At 36.9% G+C, this 21,590-nt stretch overlaps 3 protein-coding genes and 1 pseudogene across 3 annotated transcripts; 1 reads left to right on the top strand and 3 right to left on the bottom strand.

Moving 5' to 3' along the window:
* Positions 1 to 3,489: 3,489 nt before the first annotated feature.
* On the bottom strand, positions 3,490 to 3,644 carry LOC122039403 (annotated as a pseudogene).
* A 2,486-nt stretch (positions 3,645 to 6,130) lies between these two features.
* On the top strand, positions 6,131 to 7,405 carry LOC122036717 (AP2/ERF and B3 domain-containing transcription factor RAV1-like). Its single transcript, XM_042596121.1, has one exon. It carries the CDS (start codon positions 6,221 to 6,223, stop codon positions 7,283 to 7,285), a length of 1,065 nt encoding a protein of 354 aa, XP_042452055.1. The 5' UTR covers positions 6,131 to 6,220; the 3' UTR covers positions 7,286 to 7,405.
* A 1,357-nt stretch (positions 7,406 to 8,762) lies between these two features.
* On the bottom strand, positions 8,763 to 13,499 carry LOC122036706 (5-dehydro-2-deoxygluconokinase 2-like). The gene is made up of 5 exons (XM_042596112.1): positions 13,119 to 13,499; positions 12,099 to 12,346; positions 11,679 to 11,970; positions 9,445 to 9,597; positions 8,763 to 9,281 (listed from the first exon to the last, which is right to left on the bottom strand). The coding sequence occupies exons 1-5, from the start codon at positions 13,461 to 13,463 to the stop codon at positions 8,898 to 8,900; spliced, it is 1,422 nt and encodes a 473-aa protein (XP_042452046.1). The 5' UTR covers positions 13,464 to 13,499; the 3' UTR covers positions 8,763 to 8,897.
* A 1,065-nt stretch (positions 13,500 to 14,564) lies between these two features.
* LOC122036695 (DEAD-box ATP-dependent RNA helicase 36-like) lies at positions 14,565 to 20,523 on the bottom strand. Its single transcript, XM_042596100.1, has 6 exons — positions 19,859 to 20,523; positions 18,220 to 18,542; positions 16,768 to 16,971; positions 16,605 to 16,686; positions 16,365 to 16,463; positions 14,565 to 14,917 (listed from the first exon to the last, which is right to left on the bottom strand). The coding sequence occupies exons 1-6, from the start codon at positions 20,447 to 20,449 to the stop codon at positions 14,765 to 14,767; spliced, it is 1,452 nt and encodes a 483-aa protein (XP_042452034.1). The 5' UTR covers positions 20,450 to 20,523; the 3' UTR covers positions 14,565 to 14,764.
* Positions 20,524 to 21,590: the final 1,067 nt, after the last annotated feature.

Genomic DNA, 21,590 nt, shown 5'->3' with positions numbered 1-21,590 from the left:
CGTTCATCAAACGTTAGAAACATACATGGTCAACAGAGAGGACCCCCCTTTTTATACCGTCTTTCATAATCTCCATAATAATGAGATGACAGAGAATATCTAGTGTCAGAATATGTCAGGTAATGGAAGATGTACAGTCATCCTCCGAAGAAGCTTACCTTACATGTATATGAACCATCTTTTATAACATCCGCAATAATAAGAGAATGCCTGATATCAAGTAATACAAGATGTACATCCACCCTCATAAGAAGGTTCTATTGCATGTATATATATCAGATGATCGAAATATTCCCTGGTGTGTAGCCATGATTCTCTGACAGGTTATTGTGATTCCCTGACAATATTGTCCCCTGGAAGCAGTCCGATCGGCCCTATATTCGACTAGCTGTATGATGGAAACTTACACATGAGAAGTGGAGAACCGAGCCCCGAATGTCCGACCAACTCCATGATTGAGTCATATGCTGAGTGCCTTGGCGTTGAGAAATGAGGAGCTACACCATGTAAGTTTGATTGGCTCTTGAGCCGACCAACTATTTACTGAGGGTTGTATTGTAAAAGTGGGGAGCTAGGTCATGTATATCCGATCGGCGCTGGGGTCGACCAGGTTTATTCTGTATATCTTGACAGTAAGGAGTGAAGTGCTAAGTCCCTTAAGTCTGACTAGCTCTAGGGTCAGCTGACCATATGCTGAGAGGCTTATGCTCAAAGAATGAGAAGTTAAGTCCCTTAAATCCGGCCGGCTCTAGAACTGACCGACTTCATACTAAATGTCTTAGCACTGAGAAGTGGAAGTTGAGTCTTTGTGAGAGTGACTTGTTCAACTACATATAATATGATTTTGACCGTTACCTCACTTTGACTTTGACTTTGACTTTGATTTGACTGTCAAATCATCTTGAGGCCCAGTGAGAGTGACTCATTCAGCAATATATAACTGCTCATCTTAATTTTAACTATCATATCATCTTAATTATCAACCTCATCTTATTTTTTTGTCCCCGGGGCCATGGTGTCGCGGTAGGACATCCAGGTTGTTACCCAAGCACTCGCAGTTCGAACCCCAGCTACGGCATATTTGTAGGAATTTTTGGGGTGTAACCAAAAGGATGCTGGGTTTCTAGACTAGCCACCGCGTGCACTTCCCGATTTATCCTGGTGGCCGGTAGGAAATTTCCGTGGGACCGGACCGACCACCCGTAGAGATAGTCAATAAGGTTAACTGAGATTATCATTTTTCCCCGGGACCATGGTGCCATGGTAAGACATCCAGGTTATTACCCAGACACCCACGGTTCGAACCCCAACTATGACGTATTTGTAGGAATTTTTCCTCCAAATGAAGGACGTAACCAAAGGATGATGGGCTTCTGGGATGGCTACTATGTACACTTCTAGACTAACCAAAGGACATTCTAATGATCGATGAAAAATTTCTATAGGATCGAATCAATCACTCCATAAATAATTGATGAGACTGGAATTAATTTTTTTTTTATTCATTCACAACGTACCAACATACCATATCAACGGTCATAGTACTCCAAGTGGTTAATTAATTGTATGTCCTGTATAGTAACTTCGATTTGGTCGACTTAACGTATCAGTCATGTACAGAGTATTGAATTTTTATTATTTTATTTGATCGAACCAATTAATATACAGCAGCACGCAGTACGTAGAGCAGGGCCCCACGGGAGGACCCGTCTCAGTCCGTGAGGAAGTGTTCCCCACGCGCAAGGGCCCCACTCCAGACAGTACGACTACACCTACTGTTTCTCCTACCTCCTCCCAAAAGATGCGCGCGCAGCATGCAGCCTAGCAGTCTCCCTCCCTCCCTTTCTCTCTCGCGCTCCATCGCTGCGAAGAAGCTCCATGTCCAATTAATTAATTTGCATTGCATGCCCCAGCCCACGCCAGAAGACGCCAAAGCGACTCCCCACAAAGCCCGCTTCCGAAAGCGACGTCCCCAGTACCATTCTGATGCATGCCCTTAATTCTCTCCCCCACCACCCCCGCCCTCGCCGCTAGCTGCTAGCTGCACTTCTGTCTCCATGCATGCACGTCGAATGGCCACTATACTCATCACCGGATTACTAAATCTACGAAAGATGCATGTGAATATATTATTAATGGAATCGGCATGACGAAAGAGATGTGATGGGTCGTTGGCGGATATCTTATTCTGTCGCGGCACGTATGTGCCTCGCCCGTAGGACAGGTTTAATTTGTAACCGCTCGTTCACTCGCTCGCTCGACCGCTTTTTGTTGATCTGTGTGGACTCCAGCTCCAGCTCTGGCTGACTGCCTGTCTGTCTGTCTACGCCATCGCCATGGAATTGCAGAAGCGACGACGATGACACTTCGCTTTCCACCGTCGACCAACTGCGGATGATTCGGCAATCATCCATCGAGTGTGTTGCTGTGCCGCGCGGTTGCTTTAGGGAGCAAACCTTGGTCGACGTTGTACGCCTGCCTCTTTATATAGTTGGAAAGCATGCAGCATTGCAGCATTAAAAAAAATTGAAAAAAAAAATTATGTACTTTCGATTCCAAGAAACTGCTGGATAGCTACTGCATATGCTTTAATTAAATATATTTTGTTTGTGCTTCAGAGGAGCCTAATTAATTAACTGGATTTTTGCAAATTAATTTACTGCGCTACTTTGTGATGTGGATTTGAACAGCATCTACCGCGTTTTCTGTGCGACACGAGCCCCGAAGGCATTAAAGTTGGATGCCTGACAAGTATGTTCATGGCTGTGTTGCTTAGAGGTGTCCACCGGCCTGAACCAATCGTACGTTGGGCCATGATGAGAACGGTCCAACCTGCATGAACGTGGATCTGTTCATGTTGACGTATAAACAAGGAAGAAGAAATCGCAATCGCAATTTAAAAGTGTGTTTTTATTACCCTTAAAAGAACAACAAAAATTGGATTAAAGATATAAAAAGAAATAGAAAAGTATTCTAAAATTTCGTCCTTAAATATTATAAATTGTCCTCTGAATTACTATTTAAAATTGATGGGGTATTGGATTTTCTCTTTGTAGGTGCATTGTATTTGGCCTGGCCCAAAATAACATGGGCCTCGTTAATTAAACTAGCAGAGTCACTCGACGATGGAGAAAGAAGAGGCCATAAATTATTCCATTGTATATATATCTTTATTAGTGATGAGACGATTCATAAATTAAATAGGGTGCTCCTTAAAACCATATATATATATATATATATATATATATATATATATATATATAGGTTTAACTATATATTATCTATAAAATTATAATAATTTAATATATATTCGCATCATATAAAGATCATATAGTTTTATAAAATTAATCGCAATTTTGATGTAAAAGTTCATAAATTTTACATCATATAAAAAAGTTATCATAAATTTTTGATGTGAATAGCTTGTATACAATTACTTTAATTAATATATAAATTTATATCATATAAAATAATTATAACTCAACTTTAAATTAGTATCCCAGACCCATAAATTAGATTTGGTAAGAAGCAAGTTACTCTAACGAACTCTCCCTGTAAAAAAATTAATTTAATTTTTTATATCAAATATTAAACTGATAAGAACATATTCTACACTATCTTAATCAAAAGATCGAAAAAGATATGCTTTCTATCACCGGCCTAAGGTATTTAAAGAAGCTTCTCTGCTTAATCATGTGAGACTAAAAAGAACCATGACAATATATATTTTTATATCAAAAATAACCAAAGAAAATTGTTAATAAATCTTTAAATTTTTTTTAAAAAAAACATTACATAATTTAATTTTAGGTTTCATCAAAATTAATTATTAAAAAGTCTAGATTCGTAATTACATAGTAAGATAATAAAGTTTTATTTTCCCTCACATACTTCTACTTAGGGGTGTAAATGAGTCAAGTCGCTCGTGAGTTATTCGAAGCTCGATTCGATAAAAGCTCGTTTGAGCTCGTTTAATGAGGCTCGTTAAGATAAACAAACCAAGCTCAAGCTTCACAATATTCGGCTTGTAAACATGTTTATTAAGCTCATAAATCAACTTTTAAATAAAAATAATAATAGTTTTGATATTGAATTTATAGATTTTACACTCTACTTATGAAAAACATAGATAAGTATATTAAATTTATTTATTAGAATAAAATTATAAATTTTAACAAGAATATTATAATTTTTTTAAAATATATAATTTAGTTTTTAATGAATATTTAAATTTATAATTTATATTTATTAAGCTCGTTTAGGCTCGATAAAAGCTCGAATAAGCTTGTGAGTCATAAATATAATATATTCGTTAAATAAAGCTTGAGCTCGGTTCAATTATAAACGAATCAAACTCAAACATCCAAGAGTTCGACTCGGCTCGGCTCGGCTCGATTACACCCCTATTTCTACTTCTTTTAAGGAGTACTATTTTTCATAAAGTTCTTTTGATTTTTGGTGAGGTTTCTCATGATCAAATGCACCATAAAATAATCGTTCGATTCTCTCTTTAATTTCATCAAAAAAAAATCATATTAGATATATTCTCAATAGCTAATAACTATCAGTTTCTAATCTCTGCATCATCCGATAAGGATAATCCTATCTGATGAGTTTCTTTGAAAAAGAAGATGGCGACGATGATAAAACAAGAACAAGGACAAAACATACAAAATTAATTATATGCAGATGACGATGGAATCCCAGAAAACAAACATCTCTATCCATCATAATTTACAACTTGCAAGCCAGCAAGGTATCGTTATTTATATATACTAGAAAAGAAAAATAAATAAATAAATCATTATTAATTCACTGCATTCATGCACCTTCCCTTTCTCCTCTTCTTCTGTGGTCCAAAAAAGACAGCCAGTGGCTTAACTTGAAGGAACTCTCTTGCATGGCAACCTGCAGCAATTTCCACAAGTCAAGAAATGGATGAGGAATCTCGGCAAAGTTAGATAAATATCAACAACGAAAGAGTTGCAACGAATCGAAACACTGTAGGTTTCTTAATGATGTTGTATACTATTTAATGCCCCAAAGAAGAAACCATTCATTTGTTTATTATGGATTAATGGAAGGTATAATATAAATTAGTTAATTAACATATATAGAGTAGTTAGTGTTTGAAAACATGAAACAGATTATTAGTCTAACCAAGCTGCTAATTAACTCTATATTAGTTTGTATGTACACGTCAGAAAATTAACCTGGATAAGGCTTGCGGCGATCGACATGACTTGTCGTCCTTGAGGATGTCATAGTTGATACATAATCCGGAATGCATGTGCTGCTCATATGGTCAAACAGAGGGAATTCCTTGTATTGATCATCATATTTTGTCATTATTTATATACTTTAGGGCAGTGTTGGTGCTGTAGTACAGTCATCCGATTTGTGAGATCATTTACGGAGCCTTCATGTGATATATATGAACTGTGATATTCTGTTTTCGGTGGTTATTCATTAATTATGGAATGAGTTGAACTTGGCCTTTTGTTTCTGTCCCTAGATGCAATATAATTAATATAGAGGATCCACCTGTACCCACAGTTTACGCAAGGATGAGAAGAATCCCCAGAAATCTCAGATAGGTAAAGGGGGGAAAAAACAAATGCAGCAACTTGCTCCTGACTTCTATCTATGTTCATCCCCAGTTGCCAATACACTATACACATACAAAGAATGACAGTGACATACAAATTAACATCACAGAATGCCATGCATGCCACTTTCACTTTCAGCTCACTAAAGCAGCAGCAAATTAAAGCTCTCGGGGAGGGTTTATATATATATATATATATACCCCATGTTTGTTCTATATATCCACCATTAATCTCTCCACTTGCCCAAGTTGCACACATAACAGCAGTACTGTTTCTTTCGTCCATACGCAGCTAGCTAGCTACCAACACAAGAAAACAAACAATTAATAATGATTTAATCTTCCTTTTTTAATTGTGTATTGATGAATTGACCCCCACCAGCCACCACAGCCATTAGATGTGTCGAATGCAATGCTAGTAGAATTAAAGCATATATAATATATGTAATAAATAAATAAATAACAAACTAAATTAATTAATGTTCTTCTCTCCCTTTCCTCTATATATAACAATCAGTACTACAAGCTTGTTGATTTGTGTTCTAGATCTCTTTAACTATATTTATTTATCTCTAGAGCTATATATCCAATTTATTCTCTTTCATTCCTTGAATGAATATGGAGAGTAGCGTCGAGGAGGCGGCGCAAACTCCGCCGCCGCCGCCTAAAGTTGACTTGCGTAGGCTTGGCAGTGGCGGGAGCGTCGTCCTGGATCCTGAGGTGGGCGCCGAAGCAGAGTCGTCCCGCAAGAAGCTGCCGTCGTCGCGGTACAAGGGCGTGGTGCCGCAGCCGAACGGGCGTTGGGGCGCTCAGATCTACGAGAAGCACAACCGCGTCTGGCTCGGGACCTTCGATGACGAGGCCGAGGCTGCTCGAGTCTACGACGTCGCCGTCCAGCGCTTCCGCGGCAGAGATGCCGTCACCAACTTCAAACCCCTCTTCGAGTCCTCGGCCCCCGACGCCGCGGCCGAACAGGCGTTCATCGCCTCGCGCTCGAAGGACGAGGTCGTCGACATGCTCCGTAAGCACACCTACCCAGACGAGCTGCAGCAGAGCAAGCTAAAGCGGGGGACGAAACAGCGGTCGAGCGGCGGCCTCGGGCTCGGTTCGCCGGGATTTGGGGCGGCGGCGCCGCAGCACAGGGTGAAGCTCTTCGAGAAGGCGGTGACGCCGAGCGACGTGGGGAAGTTGAACCGGCTGGTGATCCCGAAGCAGCACGCGGAGAAGCACTTCCCGGCGACGACGGCCGCCGCTAAGGGCACGCTTCTCCACTTCGAGGACGCCGCCGACGGGAAGGTGTGGCGGTTCCGGTACTCGTACTGGGGCAGCAGCCAGAGCTACGTGCTGACCAAGGGATGGAGCCGGTTCGTGAAGGAGAAGGGTCTCAGGGCCGGCGACGTCATCACCTTCCAGCGCTCCACCGGCGCTGAGAAGCTGCTCTTTATCGGGTGGAGGACCCGCTCCGGCCAAGGTCGGCGCACCCCGACGGTGGTATCCGCGACGGCCAACCCCGCTGTCGAGGTCGTGAGGCTTTTTGGGGTCGACATCGTTGTTAGGATGCCGGCGGCCGGCGGAGCCGAGGCAAAGGGGAACAAGCGCGTAGATTTGAGCTCGACGGACGAAAGATTACTCAAGAAGCAATGCACGGAGACTAATTTTTGGTCGGCTGTTAATTAATTCTATCGGTTAATTAATTTACGAAGAACTCAAAAAAAATTCAGGTTTTTGTAAATCTTCAGGTGCACATCAATGGCAGAGATATGGCAATTGAGTTGAATCTATTGGAAGAACAAGAACTAATGAGAAAAATCAATCATATCTAAAGATTAAAAGAAAAAAAGAAAAGAAAAACAAAACAAAAAAGGAAGAAGAAGAAAAAAGAACTGCGGCTTATTCGTTTTTGATCTCGACTTCTGAACATTGAATGCTGATCATCGAGTGCGCATTCGAATACTTTGACACCAGCGGTACTTTTGGGCAGTCTAAATTCTCTGCGATCATAGAAAAAGACCAAGCTCCTTTAAAATCGTACCGTATTGCGCAATTTGTAGAGTTGAAGTAGTGCCATCGTGCTGTTCCATACTAGGAGTCAACTTTAAGATCACCAAAGACCGCAACTGAAATTTAAACATATTCAGAAGAAGAAGAAAATGTATATACCTGCTCATCCTTAGTGAGCCATGGATGACACCTGACCTAAATGATTTAGGATCAAAATTTAATTTTTTTTAATCTTTCTCATTTGTATGTAAGGGCATCCATAGTTATGAGCTTTTCCATGGGTTCCTTCAAAAACCTCACGCATCTCTCTACTATTAAAAAAAAATCTCTCAACAATTCTTTATTTCACATTTTTCATTATATATATTTTCCATCTCTCCTTCCTATTTTACCTTATATATAATTAAACTTTTATAAATCTAAATTCATAATTTTTTATAAAATTTTTATAATCATATGTATTTCTCATTTTTTTCTAATATTTTAATATTTTTAAAATAGAAATAAGAAAACATTTAGTTTTAAAAAAAACATTCCATGAACAAAAGCCGCTATGGGAGAGAGCTCGTGGCATCCACATTACAATCAAAGTCCCTCAAAAGTTTGAAGAGCCACGGAGGACCCAAGATATCTCCAACAATTTTTTTTATTTATTTTTTTTTAGAACTCATGGTCCTGTCAATAAAATTTTTTTTTAGAATTTAAAAGTTAAATTATAATATTAAGCATAGAAAAAAATTAAATAAAATAAGATATGTGAAATAAGGTGTGCAGTATATCTATTTATTGAATTTTCTTCTCGCATACTTCCGTTGAATTTTACGTCTGCCGCAGCCTCCAAGCCCAAAAATAGAACAATATGGCCATGGAAGTGCCCTTCACCCAAATACCGAGATTTTCATCCATCCCAATGTTTCCAATTTTTACATACCTACTACCAGTTAATATTTTCAGTTTTTAACAAAAATAGTTGAAAGTTGTAAATATTCTATCTAAAATATCAAACGCCAATACACAACACGAGATAAACCAAATTAATCGAACAACACCCATGCGCGCACATATTGTCCGCATCCAAGCTAAATCAGAGGACAAAAAAATGAAACCATAAAAAAAAGATTTCGATCAGACAGCACCAAACAAATACCTCTGGTAATAAGCAAAATGAACATTTCTGTGTTTATTATCAAAATTTCATAGAACAGCCACTTGGGCATTCTGGCACAAACTTTCGTAAATGCATGTAAATTAAGTAATATTAACATGAGACTAAAGTACACATTCCTAATCAAGTTGACACCGTGCTTCTAAATGCACCTTCAAATATTGTAAGTAGTTTCGGTACTACACTGGAAATAGGAATGCGGATAAGGCGATGGTTGTGTCCGTTTATGGAGACTTTTGACAGAAGCAAAACTTCATTGTTCAAAGAATTCCCACAAATTAGTTTATTCCAAAAATTATCATCCTCATTGAGAGTTGACTGCTTGAGTAGTTCTAATACCTTGTTCAAATGAGCAACATTTCTACCAGCCCCACAACCAGTTGCAGTTGCAGCACCTATTGCATTTGCCAGTGTTAATGTGTTAATCGCAGGCATGCCATGTAGAAATCCAAAAGCTATGGCTGCAGTAAAACTATCGCCACACCCCACAGTATCAACAACATTTACCTGTTGAGAATTGAGCATCAAATTAAAGCATGTAGTGGCAGTAACCCAAGCATAAATTAGTTTCATAAAAGCAGTGTTTAGGAGGGTGAAGCAAAACAGAGATCGTAGATCTTCAATGGTAGGTGTGAACTAAATTAAACGGGGAAGATATGGCAAACTATACCTTGAATGAGGGAGCACATGACACAGTGGTGTGGTCAATCAAAATTGATCCTTTCGCACCCATCTTAATAATGACCCATTTTGTTCGTGCACCTTCTCTGATTAATGTCTTTCCTGCCTCAATAGGATTGTGGATCCCCGTTAATGCCTCAACCTGCAATATTATAATCAGCATTCGTTGTTCATTCAAAGTTGGATTGTTTAGGCATTTACATGCATAAAAGTAATCCTGTTAGAAACTGCTATAAAGTGAATTGAGCATGTAATTAAAGTGCTAAATATTATACATTTCAACCAATGATTCTTTTTGGTTGGTTACTATTTGGATAAAGGGAGAGAGAAAAGCATGAGAAAAATTGAAGAAAAGGGACCTCAGTGGAAGATTCAATTTATTATTTTTTTCAAATAATAATTACCCAAATTTAAATAAAAAAAATGGATAAACGTCTTGATCAAATCACAAAAGATATACGTGGTACATAAAAAAATGGAAATGAGAACGGACACATGTTTCTATCAAAATAAAACCACATGTTCTCCCAGGTAGATGCAGCTATTATTTGTACTGCATAGGCAATATGCTCTTTATGGCATTCCAACGCTCAAATGACAAATTTTGCAGGCAATGTAGAATACATGTATGATGGTGCACTCACTTAACAATTGTCTTCAATTGGCTCACTCAAACCATGACAATTTAACTTATTTGAGTGAAGTAATTGCTATAGAATCCCCAACTAAAAGCAAAGTCCGCAAAGTTGCTCAGTCAGGAAAAATGTAAGTTTTGATGATTAATGTCTTTACTTTGTTGACAAAAAAAGTAGGTTTAACCTGTCTAGTTTAGTGCATTTACTGCTGTATTAAATAACTGAATAAAGAAGTCTGGACCCCTATTGAATAAAACTTAATTGTTAAGGAAGATGTGAAGAACTCAAAGACGAAACTAGAGAGCATGAGCATACAATGTCATAGTTGTTGGAAAAGAAAACTGATTTTTGGAGTTTAATGAGGTTATCCAGTTTTGAATAACATTCCTACAAACACAACCCAGGATAGAATTTTGATGTTTTTTTTTCCCAATTTGCCAGTTAATTAGACACATTATTTTATTTTCTATCCATGTTTTCTAAGTCTTCTCTCTTACTCTATAATTATGATACACTTTCATCCATTTTGAGTTTAAAAGCAATTCCATATCTATACATAATTTGTTCAACTCAAATGATCCTGTCTATGGTAGATAGTAAGTTAACTTCACCTCAGTGTTTCTTCAATATACAATCATTGGTATAGGCAAGTCTATTCTTGAAATCATCAGCATGCTTTCTGTACATGTACTTTTTTTTTGGCTAAAGTGTTTTTTTTTTAATGTAGAAAGCCTGCCACCATAACCAATGTTTTAAAAATTGAACTGGATAGCTGGTTCAAGTGGGTCGGCTAGGAATTGGGGGCAAATCAGATAATCACAGTAAGATCCAACTTAAAAGAATCAACTAATGAAAACCACTCAAAAGCTGAACCCCTTGACCTTTACTGAAGTACTGAACGTGCTATTTACTTCTTTGTTGCCAGATCATCAATGGACCAACACTGGCAAGTTTATGTCTGAATAAATTGGTTAACAGACTGTAAAAATTCGCTCTATAAACTAAACCTTATCTGACAAGTTCTCTCTGTCACCAGACTCTCTCCTCACCCTCTTCTGAAATTCCAATTCAAATATTTCAGGATAATGTTTAATCGCTCTTTAAAAGAAAACATAGCTGAAGACATTTTACATCTACTATATTTTCTGGGATTAATTTAGACTACTGAATAAATAGTAAAGCAAGCAAAGATTATGAACCAATTCAAACAATCCTGAAAGGTCTCCAAGAAATTGTGAAATCTAAGAGCAGATCTAAGAATTAATGATCTGTAAGTAGACACCAGAGAGTTACTGACAAATAAACACACAACATCTAGCTGCCTGGTCCTTCCCTCCATTATGATTCCCATTGCTAAAACTGAGTGTTGTAACTAAGTGCAAATAAAAAAACACAGCATTCAGACCCTTATGTAAAGGATGCTAAAATAATGATCTTAAGAAAGAAGTAAATAAAAAAATAGAGCAATACATGAAATGGCATATGCTGATATTTATTTTTTCAAATAGCTGCACATTTTTTGAAGATACTGCAATTTTGATAGCATGTAAGAAAGCAAAGAATAATATAAAATAGTTGAAGAGTGGACCTCATCTGAAGTAAAAAGAAGAGCATCACTTTGCCTCAGAAATTGCTGAAGTGCCTTCTGTTCTTGAGGGGTTCCATTTGAAAGAGTTTTAACTCGTGGGCCAGGATCAAAAAATACTGATGTTCCACTACTAATAGCACAATCAAGTGCAGAGATGATCAAATCAGGGAAGAATTCATCAAATGCATAACCATTGCAGAATAATATCTTAGCTTGCTGGATAGCCATCTTAATTTCTTCTGTCAGCTCAGTCATCCAACTAAATACAGGTTCCTCACTGAAATCAGCAATGCTGTACTTGAAAAAATTGTGCATTAAGCTAAGAATGAAGCCATTAATGTTTAACATTTTCAAGTACAAGTAGCAATAAACAGTGAAACAATAAAATAAAATAAAATATTTGATGATGCAAAAGTCTACCTGCAGAAACCATGCTTTTGAAATGGATCAACCAGAACCCAGCACAAAAGGGTTTGGTAATCTGTAATACTAGAAGTTTCATCAACATTTTTACTCATTCCTAAAAAATTAATGTTCTCATCCTCAAGCACCTCAAGGAGAAAGTTCCCGTAAATTTCATCGCCAACATGACCAAGAGTTAAACACAATAGTCCTAGCCTTGATGCAGCAATGGTCAAGTTGCAGTTACCACCAGCTTCCCAAAATTTCTAGACAAAAGAGGGGGAAAAGGTTTATAGCACATTTACCAGAGCCATATAGCAAATCAAGTTCAAATTTCAGTGCTACTCACTCATTGAAGGTATATTCTGACACAAACAAAAAATAATACAAGAGTTCTGATTCCAATGTACAAGCCAAGCCAAGCCAAGATTAAGCTCATTTCTCCAGTATTCCTATTACATCATTACAATGGCTATAAAAGGGTGGCAATGTGAAAAATAATGCAATACAATTTCTTCTAGTCGCTTGGATCTTGATACTATCGTCCCAAAAAAATTGATAACTTTATTCTCTACCTCTAGATAACAATCCTCAGGAACTGAAATCAAGGATTTAGTTTTATTTGGTCGATTGTTGAGTTGTTTAGCATTACTTAACACTGGGAGATGCAAGAAAAATGAGCATAATTATAAGCATCCGATCTTAATTATTTAATAATAAAACATCATGACAATTTAAAACCATAATGAAGTTTATATACCATCAAAATAAATTTTTTGTATTTAAGAAATGTTTTGAAAAACATGAATAGTTATATAGTATAAAGAGCGCCACAGAATCTCAGGGTAATATCATAATCTAATACCAGTATAAGTAAATGTAGATCCTTCATTTACCTTTTTTTCTAGAATATCAAAGCGAGCAAACTCTTAAAATGCAAAAAGACAGACGAGGCCTTTTGTGTTCTTAGAAAAAAGAGTAAATCCAGTAAAGGAAAGAAAAATTGCCATAAAGCGAACGAATGGGATTCCTACCAACCTTATCAGGAGGCGAAGCCGCCAGCCGTTCCATGTATGCCCGCCGCTCCTCCTTGGACGCTGACGGCAAGCTCGGGACGCCGAGAACGATGTCTACGCAGAGGTTCCCCAGCGTCGCGAGATCGACACTCTTCCGCCCCCCGTTCCTCGCCTCGCCACGAACAACGGGATCCCAAACCCCACCATTCCCGGCGGTGATCTGTCGGGAGGCGCAGGCGCCGACAGCGACGGTGGCAGGAGGGAGGGCCGATCTTCTCGGAGGAAGGAGGAGGGTGGTCCGGACATGGATCAGGGACGAGGGTTCTGGCCTCCAACGCCATGGCTGGTTTAGGGTTCTGAGAGCCATGGATCGCCGAACGAGCGGATATCGAGTGGGCGGTTGATAGTTTCGTTAATAGAACCTGAGAATTACCACAAGAGGCCCTTGAAATTACGATATATTAAATCAAAGTCCTCAAAGCATGTGAAATTTAAAGGAGCAACCCACGTACACAGAAATTAGGTGTTTGTATGCGATCAAAAACTTTCGGCAAGGAGGAATACGCACATTTGTCACTAAAGCAACTTTTGAATTTAAAAGAAGGTTCGCTCTTTGTGCCGACTTGCTTACAGAGACGTCCTTGAAGCCTTCACAAAGTTGTGGCATAGGATTTTAAGCGTCAATAAATTTGGTAAAACAATTGGAAGAACTGTCCAAATAAATCGAGTAGGTCATTAATGTAGGCGTTATATCCACTAAAAAAAAGTCTCTTATTTAAATCTTTCTCCAAATGAAGTTCTAAAAGCTTGTATTAATGTTCGATTTTCATGTAACGCATTTCAGAATGTTATGATGCTCAAATTATTAGCGATGCTAGGCCGTTGGATCATGGACATCTGTACTTTCTAAATTTATCCCGATGGTCAGGACTGATCATCTTCAGCATATAAGATTTTTATAGGACAAGACCAATCAACTCCAAAATTAATTAGATTATTTTTTCTAAAAAAAACTTGCATTGCCATCACCTCAATCAACCAACATGTATCTTGAAATTAAATACTTTGTAGTTCTATTTGTTCCTAAGGAAAATATTTTAGGATCATTCAAGTTGGGGCATTTTGTTGTGATGCTTATCAGTAAAGTAGGTTATACAAATAGTGGAAAGCTTAAGCATTGTGCCTTGCATCTTTGTCAATTAGATCAGACTTGATGAGTGGAGGAAAAAAAACACTGGTACCATTTCAGCATCTATTGTTCTCATGTTCGACTATTAAATCCCTCATTTGATCTGGAATACATAAAAATCGAATAAAATAACAAGTGGAATGAAATGCTTCATTCTTTTGTTTAATTGCTACTTGAAGTGTGCATACCAATTGAAATGATATTCTCCCTCTTTCAGTTGAGGGCATCACAAGGGAAACTGTAGTTAATCTCATCAATCAGGAGATGGAGCTATGCATAAGATTCAATGAAATGGTTGTTGTGGCTAACAGAAGTGTATATTTCTTAAATAACAGTCTATCCAAACATTTGAATAAAACAAAATTTGTTTACATTTTACAAGGCTGGGATCCATAACACTTAGGACGAAGATTCACTCCAGTACCAGATTCACCGGAGGTCCTATATCAGCCAACGAATTGTTACTTGATAAAAGCGAATCATGCTGCTACCTTTCTCTCCTTCCGTTTCCGCTTCTTCACCAAGCCTTTTTCTGATAATGTCCTAAGCTTCTGTGCTTTTCTTTCTCGTGCTGTCTCTTCAAAACCATCATCTACCATTTTCATCGTGACCACACGTCTAGCTTTGAAGACCTGCACTTTGCAATAAAGTTAACATAAGGCAATTTAGCTGGTGTGGAAATTCCTTGCAACACTGGCACATGAAATCCAGGAACACAATGTTCCTTTATGATGATGGTCTTAATTAAAATAGTATCAAAAATGTTTGCTTAACCATTGTACCTGGATAACTATGTTCTATTCTATCAAAACTGCAGAATAAGATAATAATTTCAACGAGTGATGGATTGACTATTGAGAACTTGGCTTGATTGTTAGCCACATGGGTATCCTCATACTTATGGCCATGGAACCAATATGATTAGCTTATGCCATGATAGCACAGAGCTTGTCCAATATTGATTCAACACCATAAAATAGTCAGACAAACCACAATTTCAAGTACCTTAATTTATCAAAAGGGCTAATGAGAAATCCTTGATGATACATATTATAGCGAACAAGAAATGACAATGAGCTGAATCACTACATATCTCATTTAATACAAGAATGTGGTTGCTTCAAATATCAATCAATTGAACTCAGTTCTCTTCACTTTTTCAAGAAGAATAGCAGCAAAGGCTTAGGACATTGTAGTTCTCAGTTTCTTTTCTTCACTCTTTAGACCTCTCAAATTTAAAATGGCTTATTTATAAGGGTGAGTGAATAGGAGGGAGGAGGAAAAAAAACACATAACACCTATTTTATGTGTTTTTATTGCTTCTCCCTCTCTCTTCCTCCTCCTGTCGCCTTCCTTATTCATTCATCCAAATCAACAAGCTTAAAATCTTTCATCTTCTGTCTCTCTTTCCGCTTTCTTGCTGGCTATCTACCTACACTGCATGCTGTTTCATACTTCTTATTATCTTCACTGCCTTTGACCTTAAAAACTAAAGTTTCAATGCCCACCTGAAATGTATGTCTCAATTTGTTCATGGATAGGAAGACAAAACGGAATCAGCTCTCCAGAAGTTTGGCATTCTACTTGTAAAAAATCCATACTGGTCATAACACAGTTAAAGTGATAGACACAGACTCCAACACAATTTGAAAAGCATGCATGTTTATCAAATCTATATATTTTTAATCTTCTGACACGATCGCAAGAAATACAAGAGGATGAGGGCCTAGTTTGACAATAAGGTGGTCACTTGCAACCTAGGTAACTATGTCCAAATCATGGATATACACCATCTATTTGGGAGAGAGATTATAAGCATTAAGCCTTTATTACTTGGAGGTGCAGTCTAGACATTAGGTAATACAGAGGTTCCATGAGTAGAAAGTCTGTAAAAATTTTGTACCCGCCATACCAAGCTTATACTTCAAATTGAAAATCAATGATTGATGTTTATGTTATATACTGGTCAAGGCATACACAACTTCAACCTTGAAAACTTACAAAATCAAATGAAAAAAATCTAGAGATAGAGTATGCAGCTTGATCTTGGATAAATACAACAGATTAATGGAACCATACCATTGACAGATCATCTTTAAAGGCGTTTTCTTCATATTTGTATTCTGTTAATTGTTTTTGGATAACAGCCTCTATCTCATGAATGAGATCCAAATCATTCTGCATCATAAGGAGCAGGGTAAATAAACCTGTCTGAGTGAAAAATTATAGTTGCAATAGTAAATCATTAGTTAAATGTTTTGTGGCTAATAATCAGCAATTCATAATACAGGTGATGATTTCATGATCATGACACCAAACCTCAGTAACAAAGCTTATGGAAAGTCCTCCTCTGCCCGCTCTTGCAGTTCTTCCAACACGATGAACATAGTCCCTTGCATACCTTCAGGATTGAAAATACCAATAAGTAGGAATGACATCAAACAGTGAGAGGATCCAAGAAATCTAAAGTTTGCTCATCTACTTGGGAATGTCATAATTGATTACGAGATCAACTGTTGGAATATCCAATCCACGGCTTGCTACATCAGTGGCAAGCAAAATAGGAACTTGGCCAGATTTAAACCGGCTTAATGCAGAAAGTCTCAGTTTTTGGGCCTTGTGAGAGTGCAGAGCCACTGCAGACTGGTCCAATTCTTCCAGGAGCAAACTCAGAAGGTGACAACTTCTGCATGCACACAACCAAGAGTTAATAGTGTCCCTAGCTTAAAAAAGAAGGATTATCTCATTAGATGTCTCTTCCAAAACACATAGAGTGATAGGTTATGTTTGCAAAAAAAATCCAATTGATGGGAAAGAGAATCCATAAATAAACAATTTCCGGTTGCTAGATAGTATATGAAAGTCTATTTGATACACAGTCCGAGTATGTCTACCAGATGAATGGAGTCTAGTGCTCAGTCCTACTATGTATCTTCAAAAACACATAAAATTTAAAAGGCTTTAACCAATAAAGGTATGGATATGATAAATTATGTTCACAAAAAATTTCCAATTGATGCGTGAGTAAAATCATAAAATAAACAATGTCAAGTTCTTAAATGGTATAAGAAATTTTCTTTGATGCTCAGATGTACTATGTCTACCAGATGAACAAATTCTAGTGCTTATATAGGCCTGAAGATAGCCATTGCTTCATTTTCAGGGAAACACTTTCATGATTACCAGTAAATGCCAGAGGAGGCAATGCTGGTAATAACATCAAAACTAGAAGATTATCTTTGATGAACAAAAAGTGATCTGAATAGGCTACTGATTGAGTTGCTAAGGAATGAAATAGTGAAGATATTGAAAAGCATTATGGGTAAGTGAAGTATTGTCTAAGTAATATAGCATAATTATTGCATTTTTCACAACTGTATGTTTCAGATTTGATTACATTGTTTGTTGCCAAATAACCATATTAAGATATATTCTGATTTCCCAATGATTGTAGTGCTTTAAATAGACAACAGAAAATGAATGAAGCAAAATACAAGAACAAAATGTTTTTGAAATCATTAGGTGCATTGCATATGCATTACTTAGGTGTGTTTGGGAGCACATTTAAAAGCATCTTTGAGTGCAAGTGGGGTGTTGGGAAGTGCATACTCAAAAGAATACTTTATCAGAGCATCACCTTGCTAAAGATATTCTCCAAACGCTGGCACGGAAGTGAAAAGTACTTTAGAAAAGCAAATTCTAGATTACCATGAAAGTTAGTATAAGACATTTTAGAATATATAATCAATTGAATAATGTTAAATTAGCTTCCATATCTGAGCGAATATTAACACATCCATATTTCACTTGAATTGGTTTCACATCATTACAAAACCAGCATAAGATGTATCTCCAGTTTTTCGAGATTAGATAAACAACTACAATATAGCTAATGCAAGACTATTCTGATCAAAATGTCCAACTACAAACATACCTGCAAGTGGAAACGAATACCATGACTGATCGAATATTTCTCTCCTCCATTCTCGACAAAATGTGAAACAGGTAGACATCCTTAAGATTCTTAGGAGTGATAACAAACTGTTGTTCTAAAGAATCAACTGTTTTAAATCCTTCGTATCCCTCGTAAAAGTAAGACCTATTTCCAGATATTTGAAGCAAGGCCTGTAAATTACTGGTCATAGTTGCAGAAAACAATAGTGTTTGCCGACTCTTAGGCAGAAATTTAAATATAACTCGAAGTTCCTCCTCGAAGTCAACATCCAATACTCGGTCTGCCTCATCCAAAACTAGAAACTGAAAGAGAAGAAAGAAGACACATAGATATCATAAATCTTGAAACTTTAATGCTCAGAAAGTAGACAATAAGAAGTGATATAGAAGTTTTAACAAACTAAACATACAAAGGATGAGAAACTTTGTTTAATGCAAGAGAAAAATCAATTTCCAGTCATACTTTTGTTCAATCTCCACCAAACAATCACATACTTTGTTTCTATGATTGCTTCTCAAAAAAATCTAATGAAGATATCTTTCCAAAGGGTTACCATGTGAACTTAGGTCATAACTTGATAAGATCAAATTACTAAATAGTTGGGACAAGAAGGAAAAAAACTAAATTTTAATCCCCCTACTAGATTTCAACTCATTGCAGCAACTCAAACTGAAATTCTTTCCAAGACAGCTAGTCATGCTAACTTAAGTTAGAAAAATAAATAAATCCAATGTTGTTGCCGGTGAATGATTTACTTTCTTGTTATACAAAGCCACCAGATTGCATCTTATTCATCTAGCAATGAACCCAATACTAGCTGCAATTAGGATAATATTAAGCAACCATCACTCAGAATTAGTTTGTCTGTTACTATAGAACTTATCCATCTGCTAAATCATAGTTGCCAGCAGACCAAATGGATTTTATTCCAGATACAACTACCAATTTAGACATGTCTGAATTTACATTTAGCACATCCGCATTGAAGACACATCTGATATTGCAAACAAAATTAAATAGCTTGGAGCAAAGTTAGTCACTGTGTCTGCATTTAATTTCAAGTATGATGAACCAATTTGTAGCCATTATTTATATACAGTGTAAGGACAAAACTACCACAGTTATGCATAACAAGAACTCACTGTAAGGTAAGGAACTTTTCATACTAGTACAGACCAAAATTGGTCATCAGAATAAAGGAAATCTCATCGTAAACCCAAAATTTTGCAGCCAACAAGAACTCACTGTATTTAATGCTAATCTACAGTGTCAGAAGACTGAAACAAAAGCAAAGCATGACTGGGCATATGATGAAATACTAAAATTTTCCAAGTTAAATATCATGCAACAAATAAAACTATTAACCTTTCATTGCACAACTTAAAATAGTTCTTAGAAAATGTTTGAACAATCTCCATAAAGCATGTAAGGGAGAAAATATATGAAGTTTGATAAAGCGTAGGCTACTTAATTTGTAAGAGAGGAATTATTGAAGTCAATACTATTATTTTCCTCTTTTGGTGGAAATCCTGTTTTTTTGTTTTATCAACCGAAAGATACTCTTTTGAACCTATGAACAAGATAATCGCTCTGCAATATATAGCAAGCAAATTTTCACCTTTGTCTTTGAAAAAACAGCAGGTAAATCAGGATCTTGGTCCAGCAAAACCTTGATCCGCCCTGGGGTCGCAACGACTACATGCGGTCGTTGGGAGAGGGATCGTGCCTGACTGAGCATGTCCATACCACCGACGACGAGCGTGCACCTTAGGTTGAGCGATGAACCGAATGCCCTGAATTGCTCCACAAGCTGAACGGCAAGCTCCCTGGTGGGGGTGACTACGAGGGCGAAGACACCGTAGGGGTCCTCAGCCAAGCGATTGAGGATAGGAAGGGCAAAGGCTGCAGTCTTGCCGCTGCCGGTCTGGGCAATCCCTAGCACATCATCACCGGCTAGGATACGCGGAATACAGCGGCTCTGAACTGTGGTGGGGCGTTCAATTCGAAGCTCACGGCAGGTATCGACAGCCCACTCGGAGAGGCCGAGCTCGGCGAAGGAGGCCGGACCGATAGCGTCGGCATTGCCGCGTTCGTGTTCGAAATCATTGGAAGTAGGATCTGGGCGGTGGGAGGGCAAAGCGGCGAGAGCTGGAGGGTTGGATTTATTGATGCTGGAGAAGAGTCGGAATGGTTTGAACTCCGCATCCATAGAAAATTAAGCAGCTACTAGAAAGAAATTCCTTCCTTTAGCGAAGGACGAACGAATGCCTCGCCGGCGGCACGGTGTTGTTAGGGTTTTATAATAAATTCTATAAAATTAACCGATTAAATTATTTCTAAAAAAACTAAATTAAAAATATTTTAAAAATCAAGACATTATTAATATGTATGGGAAGGATTTCAAAATATATTATGCAAATATTTTTATAATCGAAACTAAAAAAAAATATTACTTCCAATTATTTCTAAAAAATAAATTAAAAATATTTTAAAAATCGAGACATTATTAATATAACGATGTATAACAAGGTTTCAAATTATTTAATAAAATAAAAATAAACAAAAATGAATCAACAAATGTGCACTTATTTAGGAAGAGTTGATTAGGCAATTGAATTCTTGGAGAGATGGATGATAAGGCCATGTAAATCTAAATATATATATTTATTTTTTCACAATATCTATGTATTAAAAGTTATAAATCAATTAAAAATATCTCTAATAATAAATTTAAAAAATAGATTTATTAGCCCACTATTATATATATATATATATATATATATATATATATATATATATATATATAGGACCTATATAAAAATTTGATTCTGTACTAAGTTTTTTATTTAAATCAAAAATTCAAACACCTTTAAAATAGAAATTTATTTTTTAAACCTAACAATTTAGTGCATATGGGAGAGACCCTGAGTAATGACCGTCTTTGAAAAATCATAGGTGACACATTGTTAGGGTTTTATTGGGATGTCTATCCCACTTGCCGATGCCAAAAGTAACTTTGCATGTCGTAATAAGAAAAAAGAACATGATTATGCTTCCGAAAAATGGTATAATTGTAGGGTGTTTTTTCAATTTATCAAACATCTAACAATCGAATAAATTAATAGATAATTTTTTTTAATGAACAATTGACCTAAAAAATAATAAAATTTTGATCTAACTAACTAGGATAGGTAAAGAATAGTTTCAGTTAGTTCCATTAAGTCAAATATACCAGGTCGAAATCATATCTTCCTAAACATGTATAAATAGAGTTTTCCTAACCTACTATCATTTAAAACTTCTCCAGTGTTATTTTCCAAATTAAACTTTTGTCCTTTTTTAATATAATC

Source organism: Zingiber officinale, chromosome 1A (genome assembly GCF_018446385.1).
Source record: "Zingiber officinale cultivar Zhangliang chromosome 1A, Zo_v1.1, whole genome shotgun sequence".
Classification (NCBI taxonomy): Eukaryota; Viridiplantae; Streptophyta; class Magnoliopsida; order Zingiberales; family Zingiberaceae; genus Zingiber; species Zingiber officinale.
The sequence above is the reverse complement of the archived record's forward strand: the minus strand, read 5'-3'. Positions and strand labels throughout refer to the sequence as shown.